At 34.5% G+C, this 25248-nt stretch overlaps 1 protein-coding gene across 4 annotated transcripts in view; it reads right to left on the bottom strand.

Moving 5' to 3' along the window:
• Positions 1-25248, bottom strand: part of LOC118205980 (uncharacterized) — a 106893-nt gene that overhangs the window by 24380 nt on the left and 57265 nt on the right. For all 4 annotated transcript variants that reach the window (XR_015043054.1, XR_015043053.1, XM_085823842.1 and 1 more), the window contains exon 3: positions 2131-2160. Coding sequence is in view for 2 of the 4 variants with exons in the window: in XM_085823842.1 (XP_085679968.1) it covers positions 2131-2160 (30 nt within the window). In the remaining 2 variants the exon portion in view is untranslated. The remainder of the gene's footprint in view (positions 1-2130; positions 2161-25248) is intronic.

Below are 25248 nucleotides of genomic sequence, written 5' to 3'. Positions count from 1 at the left end.
GACTAAAAATGGAAAGCTTAATATGGCAATATATTGCAATAATATTAGTGTGAATTTAGAGCCACTTAAGAAATCCAATTTTTAGATTTAATAAAGAGAATTGTTTAAATTAAATTAGAACTGTTTACCTAAAAGGGTAAATTTGAAAGTTAAAACCATTCTGCTATCTAATAAGATTTTTTTACATTTATCTAGACAAGAAACTTATTCAAGATGCACTACAAATCCGATATTTGATAGGTTGATTATGTATCAGTTTTATGTATGTCATTAATCTATCAATATCATTATTCAAAACTGATATATATATATAAAGTTTTTAATTTTTAAAAAAGATCTGGCTCATTATTCATTTAAGCATCATAAAACTTTAAAAAATGAGTGCAAAAGAAATTCCTTTTTGTTTTAGCACACTCTAGATTTTAAATTAATATTTGTTTTGCATGCACAATTTTTTACAATATTGATAAACGAAAACAGAGGTTTGCAGTCTCAATAAAATGCCCTATTGATGGCGATAAATTACTTTTTGTAGCACCCAATCTTCTTGGGAATTCAATTTCTTAGAAAGAGGGGACAGGAAAAAGTCGCGCAGTTCGTTTATTAGATAAGAAGGGGGCATGTTAGATCAAATTTCGCGCAGTTCGTACCCTACCTGCTAAAGATATGCTCATTTTAAAATTATTTTGCGACATTGCTATTGAACTGAATTTTATGGTTTAAGTGCAAAGAAAGTGATATTTAATAAATGAAGGTAACACACAAAACGTTAAAAAAACGCCTCTTTGGACTTAATTTAAAATCTGAAATCTTTCAGATTTCTTTTTTAAATTGTTTGTGAGTTATTTTTATTTATTAAATATCATGTTCTTCGCACTTAAACCATTAAGTTCAGTTCAGCAGCAATATCATAAAATAATTTTAAAATGTGTGTGTGTGTGTAATTATGGCAAAGCCTCGAGGGCTATCTGCCTAAGGGGAGGGATGCCTTCGTGGAGGACTTTCTAAGGGAAACTGGCTCGTATACACGTTACACAAGGGGAAAACCACGAAAACGCCCGTGCAGCCAGCCCGTTCGCGGGATTCGAACCTCGGACCGAACTACCAGTGTTTAGCGACTTTACCGCTCGGCCGCTGGTGGGCAATTTTAAAATGAGCATAGCCTTAGAATTTCTAGTTCACAGTCTCGTGCCTGGAGATAAAAATATGTTTCTTTTTCCGTACAGTGTTGCCTTTGCTCACTTTGAAATCGTTGAGTTTGTTAATCAAAAATTCGTTAAAGGTTTAGGCCCACCAGCGGCCGAGTGTTAAAGTCGCTCAACACTGGTAGTTCGGTCCGAGGTTCGAATCCCGCGAACGGACTGGCTGCATGGGCGTTTTCGTGGTTTTTCCCATGTGTAACGTATATACGAGCCAGTTTCCCTTAGAAAGTCCTCCACGAAGGCATCCCTCCTCTTAGGCAGATAGCCCTAGTGTGCTTTGCCGTAATTAAACACACCACACCGTTAAAGGTTTACAAAATATGAAATAGATAATAAATAAAGTTCAAAACTCTAAATTTGGGCTTCCATATGCCCATATTCGTGTGGAAACGTGCGTTATTCAAAACTGGATGGCTCTAAGTACCGTCGTTTTATCAAAATGCGAGAAACAGACATACATTTATGCAGATTCTTTATTATTTAATTTCTTTAAATATAATACAGAGCTGTTATATTTGGTGGCATCAGTTGAAAAGCGAACCGACATTTAAAGTTTTCAACGCAAAATGCGAAAACAAAATTAATAGCCCTTCTGGGTTAACCTTTTGGGCTAAAAAAAGTTTACGAAACAGCAAGAAACATAGCATCTGAGAGATCGAATACAGGAAAGAAAAACTGATTGGAAGGGGGGGGGGAACAAGTAAAAGGAAATTGCCCTACTTAATTTGAGCAGTGGCTGTTTTGTTTTTTAACTACTTTAAAGTGAAAAAGCTAATTTTATATTTATTCCTTTTTACGTAGCGTAATTAACAATGTTTTTCGCTGACAAGAAGTTTGATTCAAAGCATTTCCGAATATTCATTACTAATTTTTAGCAGTTACTATCCACTATAAGAATTCAAAGTAAAGCATAACTTGATGTACTTACGAAGTTCAAAAAGTTTATAGCCCAAACCACCTGAAAAAGAATTTCCATACTTAATTTCAATAAAGAGCAGTTTATTAATGAAATAACATAATGTTACTGCAAATGCAATAACAGTTATTTCTTAAATGATTTTTAAATTAATGCACTGGAAAGTTAAAAACATGATATTCTTCGCCCAAACAACTCCAAACCTTACGATTTTGTACTTTCATTCTAAAACTGAAGTGTTTGTATTTTTAAAACACTAATATTATCAAGTGTTATTATAAATCTGAAAACAACTTCTGCAGAAAGCAAAATATATTTTTAACCCTGCATCTTCCGCCAAAAGACAACAAACATTATCATATGCTATAATAGCAATAATAATATTTGAAAGGATTCAGATAAACAAGCATCTTTAATCTAAAATAATAATTATTCATATGAGAACTCTTTTCAACATTCAGCGGATAAAAAACAATATTCTATCAGAGACTAGATTATATATTTCCAAATTCAATCTTTAAATTCAAGTTTACTTAACGAACCTAGTATTTATTTTCTAAGTTTTTAAAGCTAAAAATAAGAAGGGGAAAAAATGTTGGAATTTATGATACACAAATAATTGCTAATTATCTATGCAGACATTCAATTTTCTATGCGTTAAAGAAAAATATAGTATAATATGAGTAAAATGAGTCAGGGTATAAACAAATTGTTATTTAAGCAAAACCAAAGCAAAAAGAATAACGATATGCACACCTCTGACAAACATTTGCTTATTAGAAGAACTTCCTGTTTGTCCAGAAACTAATTGTCAGTTACAACTTCGAGGGAAGTCGCACTAGCGACGTAAGCCGCATCCAGCGGCCACTGTTTTGTATTATGGGCTGTAATGTTTTGATTATTTTACTTATGATTACTCAAGAAATTCTTAGTTTTAAAATAAATATTTAAAAGACAACTGCTCTTTTCTCTTCGTCCATCACGGGTGATCAGACGTTACAGCTTTAAATAATTGGTGGCAGCGGTAAAGATAAGAAAATCCATGCAGAAATTATAGACCGTCAAGATCTGAAAATTCATCTCAAGATTGTGGGACAGCCATTGTCCGAATATCATCAGTATTGTCGCTCAAGTTGTGGGACAGTCATTGTCCGAACATCCTCAGTGTTTTGCAGATATTACAGACCATTAGGTTCTGAATTTCGGTTCAAATTGTGGGAGAGTCAGTGTCCAGGTATCATCAGCAATTTTTAAAATTTGTACGATCGTCTTGCGTCCGAAAAAAATTTAGTGGATCGAAGTGTGTGGGACAGCCAATGTCCGAAGATCATCAGTTCAAGTGCGGTGAATTGTGTGATGTGTGTGATAAGTGATATACGAGTCGAATATTATCAGCATCCTTTGTTTCAAGTTTCAAACCAGTGCACCAAGTGCTTAATTTAAGTATTTCTGTAAATTAACTGTTCAGTGAACACTTTTCAATAAAACTTAAAGAAAGGTGTCGTTTGGTTTATTTTTATATTAAGAAGCATAAATTTTAGGTTGGAATTTGTGTTCATAGATAGTTAATATCTGAAATGTTAAACGCTGGGCTGAAATTAAGTTTATAAAATTGAATGTTTTAAATGTAAGTATTTTCAGTTAAGGTGTAAAATTTTATTTGAGTAAGGACTGAACATTTCTTTTTTGCTTTCTGGTGGACTGGTAAAAGGGGAAGCTGGAAATCCCAGTATTTTATTTTAACTCTGTGTGCGAAATCAATGTTTAATTCTGAGCATGTGGATATGTGTTGTTTAATTTATTGTAGCTTTAAATGCATGTTTTAACATATCTCAAATTTTGATGAAAATATACGGTATTATCAAAAGCCTTTGAGTTAACGCTGTAAGGATCTTAAGTTTTACTAACGTTTATTTTATTTTAAATCTTTACTATTACTTCTTATTTTCTACTTCCGGCCAGAATTATAAGCGTTAAGGTTTTTATGCAAAGTTTGTCTGGCGAACGCCAAGTATTTAAGTTGTGGCTTTTTGCCAAGAGAGAGAGAGAAAGCAGTGAGTCAAAGCAGGCTGCTTACCTTAGAAGTTACGCAGTTGCTGTTTGCCTTCCAGGCCAGAGGTTGTAATTCTCTTGATAAATTTAAACGTATTGTAGTGTTCACAGTTCTCTGTACTACATACGCTTCCTGTTAATATAAGGCCAATCTTCCACGTTTATTATTATAAAGTTAAATTAGAGTTTAGTTTTATTTTTATACTTTTACGTTTTGACCCCAAGTAGCGGGTCGGTGTATTCCGAAGTACGGAAGTCATTGTAAATAAAGAAAAATAAAGGGTTTTGTATACCCTTCTTGTGTATCCTGTTTACTTCCCACAATTAGTGAACATAGCTTTAGTAAGCTCTCTGTTCCTAGTCAGGTCCTTGCATGTTCCCGAAGAAGGTTAGAAGCAACATTGACCCTGATAGTGGCGCCCAACGAAGAAGAATAACCATGGCCGAGTTTCAAGAAGAACCTGTGCTGTCTGCAGAAACGGCTCAGAATCCAGAAATGCCAGCTGCCGCCCTAGAAGGATTTGGTTACATCGTCCAGACCATGCGCGCTTCGATGAAACCAGAAGCAACATTTAATGGAAACTCACCGGTAACCAGTTTTTTGGAAAAATTGGATGACCACTTCATGCTCTACCCCGTGCACGAGTTTCAAAAAGTTACCTTAGCTACCAGCGCTTTGAGGGGCCAAGCGCTTAACTGGTTCAAATGTATAGGCAGAAGTCTCTTGGGTCAAGCAGGAAGTCCCACCTATACTTACGAACATTTCAAGACTGCCCTACTAAAAGCCTTCCCTGTTGTAAGGGATCGTGCGAAATTAGAAACGGAACTTTTTAGTATATATCAACAAAGAATCGAAAACCTCTCAAGCTTTATTTTAAGAAAAATTCACGTCTTCAAACTCTTGTATGGAAACCGTCCGAATCCTGAAATAATTCAAGTGATTTTGCCGAGGTTACTGCCCCAAGTGCAAGACTTTATTGAATTAAGAAATCCGACTAAACTGGAAAAGTTATTTGAGCTAGCAATCCAGTTTGAAAGTAGAAGAACGGCGGACGTCGAAAGAAGACGCCAATATCAACAGCGAAACCAATTTGGTACGCCAAGACTACAGCAAACTCAAGCACACGGCTACGGAGGCAAAGCGTATCAGTGGGCACGGAAACCCGAGCATTCAAAAACAGCCGGCGAACGTCGACACTTCAATAGCAATCCAGGAAAAAAGTCTCAAGGCCAGGGGAAAAAGAAGGAAAGCACGGAAATGAAAAATAATTTAAACTAAAACGGATTTCTGCTGACGAGAGGGTGCGGAAATCCGAAGGTCACGAAAACCCCTCTTCCTACAAGTTAAATACAGTAATGGTGAAAAATTTGACTCTTCCGAAGATTGAAGTGTTGGTGAATAATTTCCCAGCCACCGCACTCCTGGATACCGGCGCGCAGTGTTCCTGTGTGGCAGAAGATTTTTTTAGGAAGTATTTTCGGAAATACCGCATATATAATTCGGATAATACCACAGTGTTAGCGGCGCAAGGAGAACTATGTAAGTGTATAGGTAAAGTACCGCTATATGTCCGTATCAAGGACGAACAAGTAAAGGTGATGTTTTTTATAGTAAAGAATCTGCAAGCACATATAATCTTAGGAATAGACTTTCTTTCAGACGCACAAGCAACACTGGATTTTAATGAAGCGTCCCTTAAGCTGACAATGAAACCAGTCCGTGCAGAAAAGACTGAACCGCCGATGTTAAAACTTGACCACCTCCCTAATGACGAGCAAGGAAGAATCCGACAAGTGGTAAGTGAATTTGCTTCGTTATTTAGTGATATTCCAGGATTTACTCAGGTTACTAACCATAGTATTGACACCGGAGATGCAATGCCAGTTCGTCAAAAACCATATCGGTATTATAAGAATAAGGAAAAAATTATAGAATGGCATATTACCGATATGCTACGTAAAAAGATCATAACGCCCATCTCAATTAGTTATGCTAGCCCGGTGGTTTTATGTAAGAAAAATAATGACTATCCTTTGACGCATCCAAAAAGGTGGAGATTCGCTATTGATTACCGTAAATTAAACTCCATAACTAAATATCCGGTATATCCGTTACCGATCATTGAAGAAATTCTAAGGAACATAAAATCAACCAAATTTATGACGACTTTAGACTTAACGACTGGTTATTTTCAAATAGGGGTTAGGCCTGAGGACGTGCCTAAGACTGCTTTTATAACCAAGTCTGGCACTTATGCATTTTTGCGTATGCCGTTTGGCCTTTCAGGGGCCCCGGCAACATTTCAGCGATGCATGGACATTGTGTTAAGACCTGTTCTTGGAAAGTCCACATTTATCTATTTAGACGATATCATTATTACTAGTGATAATCTCGACCAACATGTACAGGATTTAAGACAGGTGTTTTCTTTATTAAATGAGCCGGTCTAAAAGTTAATGTCGAAAAGTGCAAATTTGCAGCCCCTGAATTAAAATATTTAGGTTACAAAATATCTCAGAAAGGAATAGAAACAGACGAATCAAAAATAATCGCTGTACAAAAGTATCCGACTCCGAACACGCCAAAGAAGCTCTCTTCTTTTCTAGGACTTTGTTCATATTATAGGTCCTTTATAAAAGATTTTGCGGCTATTGCTGAGCCATTGTTAAAATTAAAAAGGAAAAAAGCAAGATTCTCGTGGACGGCCGAAGCCAATAGTGCTTTCGAAAAATTAAAACAAGCATTAACGCAAGCCCCTGTGTTGAAATTTCCTGAAAAGGATGAGAATTTAGAAATTTCAGCGGATGCTTCGGATTATGCGGTAGGAGCGGTACTTTCGTAAAATCAGCAGCCCGTGGCATTTTTTAGCCGAACTAATTCAAACACAAAGAAACTATTCCGCGACCGAGAGAGAGGCACTTGCAGTTCTGTTAGCAGTGCAAAAGTTCCGAGTCTATTTTGGAAAGGCGCCGATAACAGTATACTCTGATCATGCGGCGGTAACTAGATTGTACTCAGGGAAAAATTTATCCCCAAGGTTAATAAGATGGGCACTCAAGCTGCAAGAATATAATCTGGTAATCAAGCATACCCCCGGAAAGGAAAATATCGTAGCAGATGCCCTATCAAGAATTAAAATAGATGAACAAGGGAATACCGTAAAGGTGGCAATGCTCACAGCATGTACAATAAATTCCCGAGAAACTGTAATAACTGAACTGGGTAAGGATCCTGAGTTTGGAAGCATTTATGAGTATTTGAAGGATCCTGAAAATTTTAGCCACCAAGATATTGTGGCGATAAGAAATAGGGCGGCCCATTACGAACTAATAGATGGTCTATTATTTTATACAAAAACTACGAATTCCAACAACGAATTTCGACCTGTTATCCCAGCTAGTCTTAGATTAAATATCCTGCAGGAGCTCCATGACAGCCCTTTAGCTTCTCATGCTGGTATTCGAAAAACTATCCAACGCGTACGCGAGGCAGTCTACTTTCCTGAACTGCAAAAGTTAACAAGGGCGTATGTCCAGTCCTGCCCAACATGTCAAGCAGTTAATTATATTAATTTCCGCCCGGCCGGGTTTCTAAATAGTATTAAATCCGAATTTCCAAATGAAATAATTGGCATCGATTTATTGGGCCCTTTCCCAAAAAGTCAGTTAAATAAAAGTCGCTATCTCCTTGTTATGGTTGATCATTTTAGTAAATGGACCGAAATTGTTCCCTTAAAACGAGCCTCCGCGAAATTAGTTACTGATTCTATTTTAAATAAATATATTTTAAAATACGGGGCGGCCCTAAAAGTTATATCGGATAATGGTCCTCAATTTGTAAGTAATATATTTGAAGACATCTGCCAAAAACTGGGCATACGTCATTTAAAAATGGTCCCGTATCGGCCGCAATCAAATATAGCGAAACGGGTCAATAGAAATATAGTGAAAATTATCCGTAGTTATGTTAAAAATTTTCATAAAAGCTGGGATAACTATGTCAATGAATTTGCTTTCGCCATTAGGACCGCAAAACATGATACAACGGGCAAAACTCCTGCTGAGTTATTTCTAGGCAGAAAGATTATAACGCCGTTAGATAAGTTATTTTATGTGCAACAAAGAGCCCCAGAATTTAAAATGGGTGATATAGAAAAACTAATTAAGGAAGCAAAGAAGAATACGGAAGTAGCACAAAGAAAACAGAAGCTCTATTATGATTTGAAACGACGGGGAGTAACTTATAAAGTAGGGGATGAAGTTTTAAAAATTAAGCATTCACTTTCTTCAGCACCAGAAGATAAGACTGCCAAATTTTTTCCACGATTTGAAGGACCATATGTTATAGAAAAAATAACTCACGCTGTAGTAGTGTTAAAAGCCAGAAATGGTGAAACCTGCTCCGCAAACATTGATCAAATCAAACCCTACTTCGATCGTAATAAAATGCAAATATTTTCAGATCTTTTGCAGGATCCGGCACGGCAGACACCGCAGGCACAAGCTCCAGAGGTGGAAAAACGACAAGTAAAAGGGCAAGCCACTAAGAGGCAGGAGCAAGTGAAAAGAAAATTTCCCCGCGGAAAAATTGAAGGTAGCAAGAAAAAGAAGCCGTTCCACCGTCCAGAAAAGAGAGTTCACGAACACCCCCAGAATGAAGAAGGGAGAAGGACGACGTATGTGAAGAGAACCAGGCGAAATGACGGCAACTATAACCCGGTTCTAAAACGGAAGATCTACTCATCCGACAGGAATATCCGCAGCAAATGCCGCCGAACTGCGGAAGGGCCATCAAGGCGGAGGAAAAGTTACAAGGAAAATTTGAACGGCCAGCAACGAGGTCCAAGCAGGAACACGAAAGAAGGTTCCCGGTTCCGCCAAGACCAGCTGCCATCAAACGGCCAAGAGCACAAGCAGAGGAGAAAAAGAAGGTATTCAAGGGTGACCGAACTGGTGAAAAAAGGAAGCTTCCAGAGGAAGGCACTGAAGGGCGAGCCCGTACAAGAAGGAGGATAAATCAAACTACTATCTGCAATACCTTTAAAGACTGGGCCCAGAAAAGGATGTCTGAATATCACAAAGATAAGTAAAATTTTATGTTACTTTGCAAACATTAAGTTAATCTTTCATTCTTACTGCAAGTGGCAGATTTCAAGAAGTTTTACCTCATGCGAGGTCTACCTTTATCGCCAAAAGGGCGAGAAATGAGTTCTTACCGATTTTGGTAGTATGTTTTTCAATTACTCGCGCGTAAAATTAAAAGTTGATGTATAATAGCGTTGTGTAAAGACTTAAATATTGTAAAAAGTTATTGTATAAATTTTATTTAAAACATTCTAGCAAGAAAGAAGTTTTAGTCTGAAAGACTTTTTGAAGTGTATTATTTCAATGTAGAAAGAATTGGCACTTGCTTTGAAAAGAATAGAAGTTAACAATGTACTACTAATGTATGTTTTCAAATGTGTAAAATTAACGGCATGTTAATATGTTCTTATATACAATGTGAACTGTTATTTTAAATGTTAAGAAATACCGTGATATGGTAAAAGTGAAAGTAATGTTAAAATTTTTTTTATTCGTGTGACTGTAAACAGATTAAATCATGATGAATATGTGTTAAAGGGTGAATGATGTAGTTAGGCTCTCTGACGCTACACTTTAGAGTTAGCCACTTTTAGAATAGTACCTCAGGGTTTAGAGTTGAAATTAGGGTGTGTTAAGAGGTCTGGTTATGTTGAATTTTAACACGTTAGTGTTTTGATTGTAGGAGGAAGTGTGGAACACGTAGACAGAAACATATTCGTGTTTGGTGTTCTTTTACAACACATGTCAGAGAGCACGGGGAGAGATAATTAAAATAGTCATGAATGAAATAAGAATGTTAAGAGAAGTATAATTATATATGTTACTTGCCATTTCATTGTGTAACATTTCATTAAACTAGTTTTCCTTCCAGGTCTCTGGAAGGAACCAGAATTGAATAAAAGCTCCTGTTTAGATGCAGTACAGATGAAAAAAAAAGTGTGTATCCTGGGAGCTGCTATTGTAAAAACGAATTTCTTTCTTTTAAATTTCTAGTTTCTAGCGAAAAATATTTGTAAAAGATTGGCAGCTAAAAGTTTTCAACAAGGTCGTTTTAGACCTCAGTTTCAAACTAATTAACTCTGGCGGGAAGTATGTAAGGATCTTAAGTTTTACTAACGTTTATTTTATTTTAAATCTTTACTATCACTTCTTATTTTCTACTTCCGGCCAGAATTATAAGCGTTAAGGTTTTTATGCAAAGTTTGTCTGGCGAACGCCAAGTATTTAAGTTGTGGCTTTTTGCCAAGAGAGAGAGAGGAAGCAGTGAGTCAAAGCAGGCTGCTTACGTTAGAAGTTACGCAGTTGCTGTTTGCCTTCCAGGCCAGAGGTTGTAATTCTCTTGATAAATTTAAACGTATTGTAGTGTTCACAGTTCTCTGTACTACATACGCTTCCTGTTATTATAAGGCCAATCTTCCACGTTTATTATTATAAAGTTAAATTAGAGTTTAGTTTTATTTTTATACTTTTACGTTTTGACCCCAAGTAGCGGGTCGGTGTATTCCGAAGTACGGAAGTCATTTTTAAATAGAGAAAAATAAAAGGTTTTGTATACCCTTCTTGTGTATCCTGTTTACTTCCCACAATTAGTGAACATAGCTTTAGTAAGCTCTCTGTTCCTAGTCAGGTCCTTGCATGTTCCCGAAGAAGGTTAGAAGGAACATTGAACCTGATAACGCAACTGAATTTTAAGTTTGTAAAACGTTAATAGTATTTATAATCTTAAGCTCTCAAGTAACAAATTATATTTGAACTCATAATATGCATATTAGGGTGTAAATTGTTTTGCATTTGTGTTTAGACCTATAGAATATGTTGTGAAAAAAATTAAGCGCTCAATTTTACTTCTCTTTTTGTGAAAATGATATTTGTTTAAATCAATCTTATATATATGTAGTGTGAGGGAGCTAAAATTGTTAGGTTGTTATCATAATTTTGGCTTATATCATGGCATTCTTAGCAAAAGTTAGGAAAGAGGATCTTAAAACCTTGGCTGAGGAGATACGGGAAAACGTCAGCTCTGAACTTAGGATATTGGATTTAAGACAGCTGATTATGGGAAATGAATCCTATGAGGAGGCACTAGTGAAAGGCCTTTTAGAAAATATCATGTCAACGAGGCTTGAGAGATAAAAGAAGGAGCAGGAAAGAATTAGGAGAGAAGAAGCAGAGAGGCAGGATAGAATTAAAAGAGAAGAAGAAGAAAGGCAAGAAAAGGTTTAAACTTAGTCCAGAAAAATTTCGCATCAAATTTTCAAAATCCCAGAAAAACACTCAAACCACTTGGAGAGATTTTGCTTTTAAATTAAGGAATTATTTTGAAGAATGTATTGCAGGTTTGGAAGTTACAGATTTTGAACTTTTAAAAGAACTCATGATAACAGAGCAAATGAAGCGTCGTGTAAATTTCGAAGTGCGGCGGCATTTTATTGACGAATGGTCGAAGATAACAACTCCAGATAAATTAGCAGAAATGTTAGAAGATTATGAAAACGTACGTGAACCCCGGAAGAAGATCTCCCCTGTTCATAGTTCGGAGTCACAAAAGGGCATTAAAATCATTCAAATTAAAGAGATTCGCAAAAGTATCACCTACCTGGAGGGGAAGCTAGATATGCCTCTGAAAAAAAAAAGGAAAATCTCCGAAATCAGAATGAGCGTTATTTTGATGTAAGAAGACCACTTAATTGTTATTCTTGTGGATCCACCGAACACTTAAGGCCTCAATGCCCGGAAGTTCAAAAAGATTTCAAATTGCCAGTTATTGTAAATAGGGTGCAGGAGATTGAAGAAGATTGTTTATCTCCGTACCTGACAATGGCTAAGTGCACGAGTTTAATTTCCCAGTGTTGAGGCATACCGGATCATGTACTGACATACTATGCAACAAATACATCACTCCTTCCATATTGACCGGCGAAACAATCTGCGTAAAACAAGTTTGATGCCGCTTCAATTTGCTTACCTTTAGCACACGCCAAAATAGAAGGGGGGTTTGGACGCAGTGGCTAATCGCACTGACGGTACGAATAGCTAACAGGCTATTCACACAACCTACGTTCGCGCATGCGCACAAGCAGCCCAGGTACCAGCATTTTACGCCGATTTTCGTAAGGCAGGTGACAGTGAGAGCAAAGAATCTATAGGGAGATTATAGTTTCTTTGGTGAGAGCGCAGGTTGTTAACCCTAACTCAGCAATAGAAAGGGTTGTTAATAGTTCACCAGCAAGAGAATAATTTGCAAGTAATAATTATCAGTTACAAAGACGAAGTCAATCTATATATATGATAATGTTCAGGAAATGATTAGATAAAATAGGTATTTAATGATGGTTTTAATTTCAAGCGAGAACGTGTAATTAGTTAAAAAAATCTTAGAAAATTTACTGAAAATGACAATATTCTTATATTCATCACTTTTTCAGTATCCACACAGGTTCAAATGCCATATTTCAAAATCAAAGTTATTTATGAAATAAAACCTTACAAAATCTGATAAATCATTTGTGTGTGCAGATTTTTAAATCTAAATCTTTTACATTAAATTATTTCTGTCTTTTAAATTATATCCCATTATTTATTTCAATTTAATTTATTAATGTGTTTGTACTAATATTTCCAAGTTTTTTGAAGCACTTTTTGTGTCTTGAAAATACCGAGTATTTCCATAAAAAAATAAGCAGGCATACAGAATGATTCATGTAATAGTTCATATAATCGCTTTTAACTTATTTCATGTCTAAATTTTCTGCACAGAAATCCTCTGTCTAATTTTTAGTATCTTTTATCGGACGAAATTTTTCAAAGAGGAATGAATTAAAGGCTTGATTGAGCAAAACACATCTTTAAAGCTAAATGTATTCTAAGAAGTACAAAAAATGTCAACACGATTTTGTCCCCCCCTTCAAATCAGTTATTTAAACTATTCAAACCGTTCAGGAAAAGGATAAACATTGCGAACATAAAAATGTGCCCTTTTTTTATATATACTTTAATAAAAGGAAATGTGTTCCTTCTTTTTATAAGAAAAGGAACCCATTTTCCTTTCTAAACTTTTGAAAGTCGCCAACGCTTAAAAAAGGATAAATTACGCCAAGGTAGAAACCCGCCTTTGACAATTCAATGCGCATGCGTGGTTAATGTTGGTGAGAATAGCTTAAGCGGCTAATCGCACCGGTGGTGCGAATAGCATCGGCCGAGTTTGGACGAATAATAAGAAAAGCATGGGTCGTTCGTAGCGAGCTTGACGAGGGACGGTATGTCCCATAGACCTGTTATAGACTATAGCCATGGCTGGTGATTTCCCCCCCCCTTTTCTCTCAGTTCGAAACGCGAACTTGGAAAGATGTCATTTCGCAGAAGCTGCCATTGAATTTGCAGAAGAGGTTAGATAGATAAGTAGAATAATATTTTGTAATATGTCCATCGGCGTCTACAAAATTTAAAATAAAATAAAAAAACTGGAGAGAACAAACTAAATTCAAATAATTGAAATTAAAAATACAAAAATTTCAGTGATAGATTCAAATGCAGAACGATTCTTGACGAATTTAGTATCGTAAAATATAAATTTTATACAAGAAAAACTTTTTATTGTAATTAATTCCAAGATAACTATACGTTCAAGGAATTTTATTTCAATCACAATGCATATATTATACTGAATATGACTAAAAAAACTTGCACTTTCCAAATAAATAACATCTAATCATAACTACATATAACTTTCTTTATAACACAGTAAATGTATAAAAATAATTAATTAATAATAATAAATAATTGGTACATTACATAGACACTAAAAAATCAGAGGCAATAAAGCTACAAGTGAAGCCCAGAAAAGGAGTATGTACATTCTGTTCACAATAAAGTTATATAAACAAATTTGCTATATACTTTAACACACTAACACTACCATATATCATATAATGTGTCAAATTTTAATACATAAGGCTGCTCTTTGAATAAATCAAGCTTTTCCTGTCCAACCTCACAAAATAACGACGCTGATGCATTCTAATACACAGACTTGTTCATGTTTCGCTGTGAAATTAGTTTCATAAAACAATACCAAACTCAGTTTTTTCATCGCAAAATCATCAACCATGGATTTGTATTTTTATAATTAATACCTTTTTATTAAATATATTTGCATGGTTAATGTTGGTGAGAATAGCTTAAGCGGCTAATCGCTTAAGCTATTCTCACCAACATTATGATTAATATAAGTAAATATGTTATTTTTTATCAGGCTTTATAAAAAAATTAAAGAAAAATTATTTTCTGACAGTGAATAACCACTCAAATTATTCAGAACCAAGAAATGAAATTTACTAAAAATGGGGAAAGAGTCAAAGCATATAACTAATATTTGATCAAATGTGCACTAATGACCTTTAAATAAAGTTGTTTTGATTTTATTGCTACGAATTTTTTTAAGTTGCAGTTTTTCAGTAATCTGTTTTCCCACATGATAAAATCTGATTTTTAAATATTCAAATAAGAGAGCTTTCATTAAAGATAATCTATGGTTTTCTAATGGAGAAAAATTTAAAGTGTGTGAATTTAACGGGGTGAAAAAGGATTCAGATTCATGGAGGGTCTTAATAATTAGTCGACGCATAATATGACGTTTCACTAAATCTCCTGCAGCTTGCGCTACGCTGAAATTTCTTTCCCCATTTTTACAAAGTTTTATAACGTTGGCAGCCAGAGTGATTAATCCACCCATATTTTTCCTTTAAAAGAGCCGTTTTCGAAGTGTAAGTCCCTTCTTAAAGCTGATAAGCAATGTGCACAATATATTTTTTTTAAATAATTTCCTCACTATGAATCCAGAAATGTATTCCACTATATCTGAAATGTATTCCCTTACTTTTTGAGGATACTCATCCGAATATAAGTGGATTTCTAATTCATTTCTGCTGTCTGAAATACCATCATCATTATCACTATCCTGATGAAAGTAATTCAGTTGAGACACATATTTGTTCATGGCAGATGTAATATTTAAAATATGTGTCTCATCCAAAATAATACAATTAGCATTATCAGGTGTGATAATTTCATGATGGCATAACAGTCTTATGTATGCAGCTTTAAACTGCTTAACAGTTGGATTGTTGTTATGTCCACTTTTCATCCTAATTGCACTAAAAAACATTTCGAGATGGTCTTCCGAAACCTTGTATGTTAACAGGAACTTCATTATAGGATTTGGTCCCTGACACGATTCAGTGTACAAATGTTGAACGCTTTTAACAGATGTTAAAAAGCCCCAAAATCCCATTTTCCTATTGCTTACAAGGATATGGTCCTCATTAGCCAATATTCTAAGGCATCTTATGTATGCAGCAGCATGTTCTAAAAAGTCAAAAATTATATTATGGTTGTTTGCATTTAGTGATGATTTGAATCCTTTGCTAATATATTTTTGGAATTAATGATATCAAATAAATTGAATATCGTTAAAAAGCGAACTGTGGCAGCAGCACCCTGAAATTCCTTAAGTTTAAGATCATCACATAGGTAAGTTAAAGAATTGGCAACACTTAGTCTGAAAACTTGAGAAGCAAGTTTCACTTTCATTTTTTCGCGTTGCCACTCAATGTGTCTTCTGCGCAATTTATTTGTAGCATGCAGCCCACATTTTTCTTGATATTCCACCAAGTCTATTACATACTGCCAATTAATCATTTCACTATTCTCATCAAAAATAGAACCTTTACTGCTAAAGTGTTTCTTATTAATTTGATCATATGTGAAGCATTCAAGAAAATGTATATATCTTTTTTTGTAACCGGATGTGGAAAACTATTTTTTAAATGCTCAGCGTTAATATTTGCGCCAAGATTATTTACTGTGCTCACATTGGCACTCAAACCATCAAAAGTTAGAGAGACAATGTCTATTCCAATACAGTGTAATCGGCCTAAGGCATCTTTTATTATATTTGCTCTTTCATTGGAATTTAATCCATTAATGAGAAAATATGCAATTGGAATTTTCCAGTTTTGGTTCAAAGCATTGACCATAAATACCAAAGTCTCCTTTGCAACAGGCATTTCATCGTCGTCAACGTTATTTCCCCTTATGGCCGTTTTATCCATTAATAAGCCACAGATGAGCTTCTTATTTTCTTTTTTTGCTTCTTCAACTGTGGCAGAAAGTGCGAGAAAAGCCTCGGATGTAAATCCAGGCGATCCATCGACCCCCTGGTACCACTTTCTTAAAGTGGATGGATGAGGCAAGCTGGTGTTAAAGACTTTCTTGACATAATTATAAGCTTTTGATGAATAAAAGTTTTAAGTTAAGGCAAATGCCCACAACTGTGGAGGATAAGTCTCATTTGTCTTTCTCTTTTCTATCCGCCTAAGAAGTTCAACAGCAGAGCCAGGAAGAGAAAGCTAGAGGGAAAAAAAAAAAAAGATATGTATAAACATACTTGTAAATTCTTATTTTTATTCATGAAGAGGCCACACGCATACATATTTGCAAATAGAGCAAACGACTTCTGCATATTTTATATATAGATATGCCAGCTGCTAAAGATAATTTTGAATTTAGAAAAATTTTGAGAAAATTAGGACGATTGTTATTTTAAGAGGTATTAGCACAGATTTTTTAAAAAAGTAAAAATTTTATCTTAGCAAAAACTAAAATCTTTTAAAAATGACAGTGAAAAAGTACGCAAAATAAATTTAGACTATAATTATGTTTACTTACCTCTAATAATATATTAGAAGCTGAATCGGTAATTAACGACTTCTGTTTCATTTCATTCAAAACGTCTTTCAAAGATAAAATATTTCTTTTTAGTCTCTTGTTCTTTTTTTGCAAATTCCTGATTTTTTTCCTGTATGCTTCGGCAACATGATTTGCGACACTAAGGACTTTTCTTGCCTTTGTTGGCGAGGCTACATCTTCTTCCGTGAAATCGCTCAAAAAGCATTTTCGTTTTGTTCCTTTCACAGCATTATTAGAAGTATCTAAACAAAGGAGATATGAGATGCTTTATAAACAGACTAAAAAGTTTTATAATTGACGTAATTATTTATGGTGCTTTATACCAAGTGATTGTTTAACCTGATTAGTAGTGGATTACAATGAAAGAATAATTCCAGTGAAAACTTATTAATATGGGATCCTCGGATAAATTCAGGGGGGTATATACTATCCGTTTCTTTACAAAAGATTAATTACTGAACTAATCAAATATTATGGTTGATTTAGAATTTTAAGAAAATATACAAATACAGAAAATATATTGTTGATTTAGAATTTTAAGGAAATGTACAAATATAAAATAATTTGCATGGGAGTCAAAAGTGATGACAATTTTAGAAATTATATATACTTTAATTAGAAAAAGAAAGAAAAAAAAACCTACCTGGTTTTTTATTAGTGGTCTGGTCTACAACACATCTTTCTTTGGGGGGCTTTCTTCCTTATGCAAATGATTTGGGAAGTTAAAAATTGATGGAAGCGCATCTTTCTTTAACCAAGTACCTCCAAATTTCCCTGTGTCGAAACATTCGGGCTTGAAATGTTTTGAACACACTTTCGAATATTTTATAGCTTTAAATCCTTCTCTTTTTAATCTAACTTCCCATAATGCTCTTATTTTCTCATCCTTAGGAAAGCTACAAATAAAATTACGATTTTTACAAAGATTGTGAGTATATAGCAAAAATAAAATGAATAACAAAAGCAAATACTCTCTATAGAAAAATATAAGAGAAATTATAATAATATTGAAATGAAGAATATGCAGGGAAAAATGGAGAAAGTGACAAAAATGTGCAAAAAATTAAAAAAAAAATGTTTTTAAATGGAGAAATAGGATGATTTTATCAGAAGGGTAGCATCACTATAAGGCTGTTTCTACACTGCACAAATTAAATTTTCAAAATGCAGTCTACCCCCGAGAGCCAGACAAATAGTCATACTAGCTTAACAGCACGAAGGTAGACAAAGAGAAAAAAGGCAAAAACAGAATGAGACGCAGCAGTGTACAATAAATACAACATATCGGAAAAATGGTAATGGGAATAAATAAAGTACAAATAAAATAAATATAAAAAAAGAGTTTTTTTCATTTAAAAATAAATGAATAAATAAAAAGTGATTTAGGCAAAGTATATAATACATACTAAAGATAGTGGATGAAAATTAAATAATTAAAAATAAATAAAATTCATATATATATATACTTATTGTAATGTATAAAGGAGTAAAGATAATTTAAGAAATGATTTTGATTGAAAAAGAGATTAAAATAAAACAGGAAGATTATAAGCCTAAAAGGAAAAAAAGGGCCAGGGAAAAAGAAAATAAATAAATAAATAAAAAAGAAGGTTTTTTAGTACTTAGGACAGAATAAAAAATTTAAAAAAAAAATAGATAACACAAGAAAAATGAGTGAAAACAGAAAATAGTACAAAAAGGAAATTTAATATTAATACGAACAGGAAATTTAATGTTAATACGGAGAACTACAGAGTAGGCAAATCAAAGAGATAAAGAAAAATTCAATCAAAGAGATAAATTAAATGAACTAAAAATGAATGTCAATATAGCAGATATAAGTTAAAAGAAGAGAGAGAGAGGTAAATAATTAAATTATGAAACAAAAAGGTGGTAAATTAAGACTTCCTTTTACTAGCAAAAATATATATATCATGCACGTTGCACAATGTAGTCGCACTTATTTTAAATAATTTTAGAAGGTAAAATTTAAATAATGTTCATTATTTTTAAAAAGAAACTTAAAACTATTAAAGTTTTGAAATTTAACTGCTATATAATTACTTAATACTTAACAAATTCTTAATATTGGAATAAATGCCAGAAACATGATATAAGAAAAAAAATACGTGATTGAAAGTAAACATATTTGTTATATTTGGATGCAAGAAAAGGGGATAAAATAAAGTCATTCATGTTTCCCCCCCAAAAAAAACATAATTTTATGCAGTTCTTACACAGTGTTACATCAACATTACCAAGTATTAAATACATACTTCGCACATGTCCGCATAAGCAAACGCATACAAAGAATATTTAAACAAACCCATTCAAAGCAGTCTGTTGGCGTATAAAAAATGTCGCCAAAACAGAATACTAGACTAATTAAAATTATATTATATTACTAAAATTTTAACATTTTTTTTCAGAACACAGTTATTAGAAACATACATATATATTAAGGTACTTTTATTTAAATGTTATTTCAAGTATGCATATATTATATAAAATTAGAAAATCTATTTTTTTATTAGAAAACGGCAAGTAGAGTGGATAAAAAACTATACATTTTATAAAATTAGGTTTTAAAACATTAGGAAAAGCTCACCTGTGAAATGTTACTCCCTCAGCTTTCACGTATCTGGAATTAAATCCATATACGGAGCAGGAAAGTACCATTTTTGAAGTCCGAAACAAAGCGCGTACACGCAAAACACTTGCTTCTCACAAAATCTCCTGTAATGGTAAGGAAGATTCGCGGGAAATACGATTTGGGAAATGTTCCAAATGTCACGTGGTTCGCATTCCTGTTCCCCTTCAAGGTTGCCGTTTCTGTCTCTAGTACATTACAGCTCTATGGTATGTCCTAGGAAACCGGACCGCAGCAAAATTAGAAGCAGATCAACTCGATAGACTTTCTTTTCGAGCTCCTCCGGCAGTCGAAGAATGAAATCGGGGGAAGCTATCCAAGGTTCTTTATCCACATGAGTCTGAACGCGTCGGGTTAGAGCAGTATCTCCCAGGGATAAATAGGGATAAATCCCAGGGATAAATCTCTTCTAAGTCCTGAGTACCTGTAGGAGGTACTGGTTAGAGCCCCTAAGGGAAAATTCCCCCCGTAGTACCGAAAGAGCAACGTTTTGTCCCAAACAAAAGAAATGGGTAAGGCCAATTTCGCCCTGCCTCAAATAGAGGTGAACGAACTGTCACTGTTTACAATAGACAAGACGCAGTTAACTGATCTACAAGAGATAAGGGACGTTGTAAAACCACTTTTTGACCTAGCCGCGTTAGACGATCAAAGTAACTCTCTGGAAAATGTTTACATATTAGAAGTTCTAAATTTTGTTTCCGAGATGGACGTCTTACTACCTTCCATTGGAGCGGAAGTTTCTAAAGAAATTCGGCACGAACCGGGAAATGTAGATATGCCAAATAAGGCTCCGTACCAACCAGACTCAGTAGGTTTACAAATGCCTAAAAATTCCATAAGAGAATTGCTCAAGACACCGAGGAGCGTAAATTTACCAGGGAAAGTAGAAGAATCCCCAATTCATCATTTATCTATGTTAGTGCCTTATACTGAAAGGTAAAAGGGGTATAAATATAGCTACTTCGTGAATGATGTAAATCTAACTTGTAATGAAGTAGTTTATTCTGATGTTAATGCCAAATTTAATGTGCATGTTTGTGTTGAGGTTAAGTGCAGTAGATCTCGATCGGGCTTCGGGAGAGATTACCAGAAACTGAAAATCAAGTATCTGCAGGTTTTCCCTTTTCAGCCTGGCTAGATATATAATTAATATGAGATTTAAGAATGTATATTGTGTAGTACATATTTCAGAAAACTGTACGTTCTATTTTGTATGTGTATGATTAAGATTAGTTCTTAGTATTGTGTTGTTTATATGTTATTTACTGGCCTCAGTATAAGTTCCTACTGTGTTATCCTTGGTACTTAACCCAGCTTTGTGAAAAAAATATTAGTGTTAATATTTATTAATTAGTGTTGACTTTTTGAGAACTTGCTGTGGTAAAAAAAAGGTACGAGGAATTGGAGTTCTGAACCACGTTGCCTCGGGGAGGAGAAGGGTTGTAACGATATGCACCCTCTGACAAACATTTGCTTAACTAGAAGAACTTCCTGTTTGTCCAGAGATTAATTGTCAGTAAGAACTTTGAGGAAATGAGTTACGGAAATCCCCTGGTGCGATTTCCGGACACAAAGAATGTGGTAAATGATCTCCTCATAAAGCATTTCCTAAAGAAGTTTAACAAAAGGGAAAGAAAGGGGCTTTTGTGTGGATTTTACGCAATGAGTGACTCGAAGTCGCACTAGCGACGTAAGTGGTATCCTGCGGCCATTGTTTTGTATTATGGTTGTAATGTTTTGATTATTTTACTTATTACTCAAGAAATTCTTAGTTTTAAAATAAATATTTAAAAGACAATTGCTCTTTTCCCTTCATCCCTCACGAGTGATCAGACGTTACACTACATTTCATTTACGCTTATGTTTCACAGACTGACTGTAGAAGAGTTTAAATGGTAAATAATTTTTTCCCGCTGGAAGTTGAAGCATCTCCCCACCCGAACTTGCGCTATGATCGTTTTGGGGGACGATATTTAACATTAGGAGGAAAGAAAGAAAGCATTTTGATACCTTTTTTTTAAAGAAAAAGGTCAATCCTCTCAAGTCTAAATATACTATTATGTCAGCAGGCACAAGTTAGCAAGAGTTCATTTGAATGAAAACCCACTTGTATTATTACGGAGCTCCACCCCTTAACCCATATAAGCGTATTCAGGCTCCTCTTTAGAATCGCGAAAAAGAATTTGATGTAATCAGAACAAATTAAAACACAAGCTTGGAAGATGACATACACCTACAGTAGTTCATATAGTAGTCAAATTGTTCTCTATAAAGGTACTGGTTTAACAAAATAAACTAGTTTCTAAAAAATGGGCTAAATATTATGTCTGCATAAAAGTATAAAATTTCACCCACAAACAGGGGTTTTCTTTTTATAAATACCTCATACTTTTTAAATACTTTCCATTATATATATAAATTATAAATCCAATAACTTGGTTCTATTAATTAAAAGAAATATTTTAATAAATGATGATATGAATTGCAGCATTTTTTTTTTTTTCATTCAGCATTTATTTTAAACGTTTTTAGCAACATGAACAACTTAAGGAGTTTAATAATAAAGTCAATTCCTTTTCAGTATTAAATGAACTCATACAGCCTTAAAAACTTAGAAATGCACTTTTACAATACTTAAGTCAGAATGTAGTACTTTTCGAAAATGACTTGGCGTTCATTATTAAACAATATTACAGTGCAATATAAGTATGTAATCTGAAATATCAATAATTTAAGATTAACGAAAGAAAAAAGATAGAAAATTTCGCCGCAAAACTTGAAAATATTCCAAGATCTTAAATCTAAAAAATAGATACTTCGATAAAACTAGTATGTATTACAATAATAACTATTCTTAAAAAAGAAAATACGAAGGTTGCTATTTATATTTCTGCCCTTTCGATATTTTTAACCATAACTTCTTCAGAACGTTTTGCCATTTTAGCATGATTTGTGTTGTTTACAGTAAACTGAAAAATTCATCCCGGGCAAAAAATGCAATTAACTCGTGAACATTTTCGTGCGATGATTTATCATAATTTTCAATGTGGATTATCAAGACAACAGTGCTTCGATGAATTTAATTCTTTATACAGAGATAAAGCACCATTCCGTGAAAGTCGTCCAAAATCAATTGTTGTACCAGATAATATCGATGTCGTGCGTGAACTGATAAAGTAAGATCGTCATGTGACATACCGTGAGATTAAGTCTTTAGACATTAGTAGGACAAGAATCAATAAGCTATTACATGAACATTTGGCCGTAAAAAAGATTTGTTCACTTTGGGTCCCTCATAATCTGACAAATGCTCAAAAGAAGGCTCGTGTAAATTGGTGCAAGGAAATGTAAAAATACGTTCAAGTTGCATCGAAAGCTGTGTATAACATCTATACAGGTGATGAATCATGTATCTATGCATATAAAGCCCGAAAAAAAAAAAAATAGCAGCGATTGTATGGGTCTTCCAAGAAGAGCCAAATCCAACAAAAGTTGTTTGCAGAGGAAGCAGATCGAAGTAAATGGTTGCCTGTTTCTTCGGAATTACCAATCACGTGGCGACAGTGGCGTTACAACAACGCAGGATGGTCAATTCCGAATGACACACGACAATTTGTTTCATTGGAGAAATTCGAAAAAAAGCAGAAGCGGCGAATCATTCTTCATCATGACAATGCGCGCTCTCACACATGGGCCCAAACAAAGGAATTTTTGACGGGCCAAAACATCGAATTGATTGGTCATCCGTTGTACAGCTTTGATTTGGCAACCAACGACATTTTTTTTTATTCCCGCACATCAAAAATAAATTACTTGGTCAGCGATTTGAGACATCCGAAGAAGGGGTTGATGCATTCAAAATGCACATGTTGAAGTTACCTCAATCAGAGTAGAAAAAGTGCTTCGAAAATTGGTTCAAACGCGTACAAAAGTCACTGATCTTTATGAAGAATATTTTGAACATCAATAAAACCAATTTCGATCATAAGTATTTGTTTTTTCATTATTAGGCCAGAAATATAATAGGAAATTTCGTAATATATCCTTTTTAAGTATATCGACTTGAATAATGGCCTATTTACTAGAAATATTTGCATAATACGGTTTTAGAGCATTAAAATTATATCATATTCAAATTAGCAATAAATATCTGGTTGTAACGTAAGTTTTCCGCCAAAAACATTCTTAATAAAGTTAGGAAAAAATATGAAAGCAGTACTTTTAGTGCGGGTAGTAATCACCACCTAAATCACATAGAATTTGCCATCATTCCAGAACAGATCAACCTTACTGGTGGCCACGAGTCCAAAAACATATCAACCTCATTTTTATACGTCTTGTGCAGAATAGAAAATAGCACCAGCAAGATGTAGTTACAGGTGTGAAAAAAGGTAGACGTCCGAAGGAGCGTTGTCGGGGCTATATGGTGGCAAAAGATCCCATTTGAGTCCGTACAGAATCCAACCGGTGAATGCAGAAACATGTGGTATTGGATTATCTTGACGGAACATCACTTTTTTGCGTCGGAACTCTGTTCAACTTTTTTTTAATATTTCTGTCAACAAGGATTAGCATTTCGCTGTACACCTTACTGTCCAGGGCTTTACCTTTTCACAGATACTCTTTGCGGATAAGGCAATCCCAGCAGATACAAAGCATGATCTTTTTGCTAATCAAACTGCGCTTTGCGAAGCTGCCGACGGGCTCACCGGGCACAGACCAACCCCTTTTACAGACTGTGTTGTTGAGGTAAATACACTGCGATCCGGTCCAGAAAGATTAAAGCAAGGTCGAACAGGTCTGTCCTTATCTGCTTGAGTCAGCTCATGCGGCACCCAGCCATTGAACTTGTACGCCAAGTTAATAACATGCATAGCGCGACTAATGGACATAGCACTAACGTCACATACTGGTCTTCTACAAATTCTCGCAGGTGGGCCTCATCAACATCAGTAGGCCGGCCAGAGCGCTTTGATTCTTGAATGTCACAGCCCTTGTTTTTGAATTTTCGGTACTAAACCTTATGTTACAACAATAGTACCTAAAGCTGTGCACATATTTTGGTGGCATTCTCTAGCTAACTTTTTGAAACAGAAGTAGAAGTAAATTGATGGTTCTAATCTGATAGCGTGATAGTTCCGTTTAAGCACCTTGTACTTAATAAAAACGATATTGTTTTACAAATTTCATATCTGATAGCGTGATAGTTCCGTTTCAGACACCTTGTACTTAATAAAAACGATATGTTATACAAATTTCACAACACAGTGTTCTAAAGCGTCTCTTTCTTTCAAATGCCAAAAATCGTTTGACAAATTATGGATAAACACACCAATGCGAACTGTTTGCGCAGACGATATTTATAGCGGCAGGAAACTTTCGTTAAAAACCCAGTATATGGAACAACGGAAACAGTAACTATTGTAACGATTTTGAGAGGTTAATAAGAGGAATTTAAGCACACATTTTATACATATACAGGAAGTTTGAGTGATTTTATACATTAAAAGTATATACGCAGACCGCAGAGAGTACAAAAGATTTTACGAAACCAAAATATAAGCATTCATAAAAACGGGGGTTCCAAAATACGT

This window comes from Stegodyphus dumicola, chromosome 9, assembly GCF_044657685.1.
Source record: "Stegodyphus dumicola isolate Sdum_Otavi_A_Nest chromosome 9, ASM4465768v1".
In the NCBI taxonomy this organism is placed as follows: Eukaryota; Metazoa; Arthropoda; class Arachnida; order Araneae; family Eresidae; genus Stegodyphus; species Stegodyphus dumicola.
This window is presented reverse-complemented; position numbering and strand designations above follow the sequence as displayed.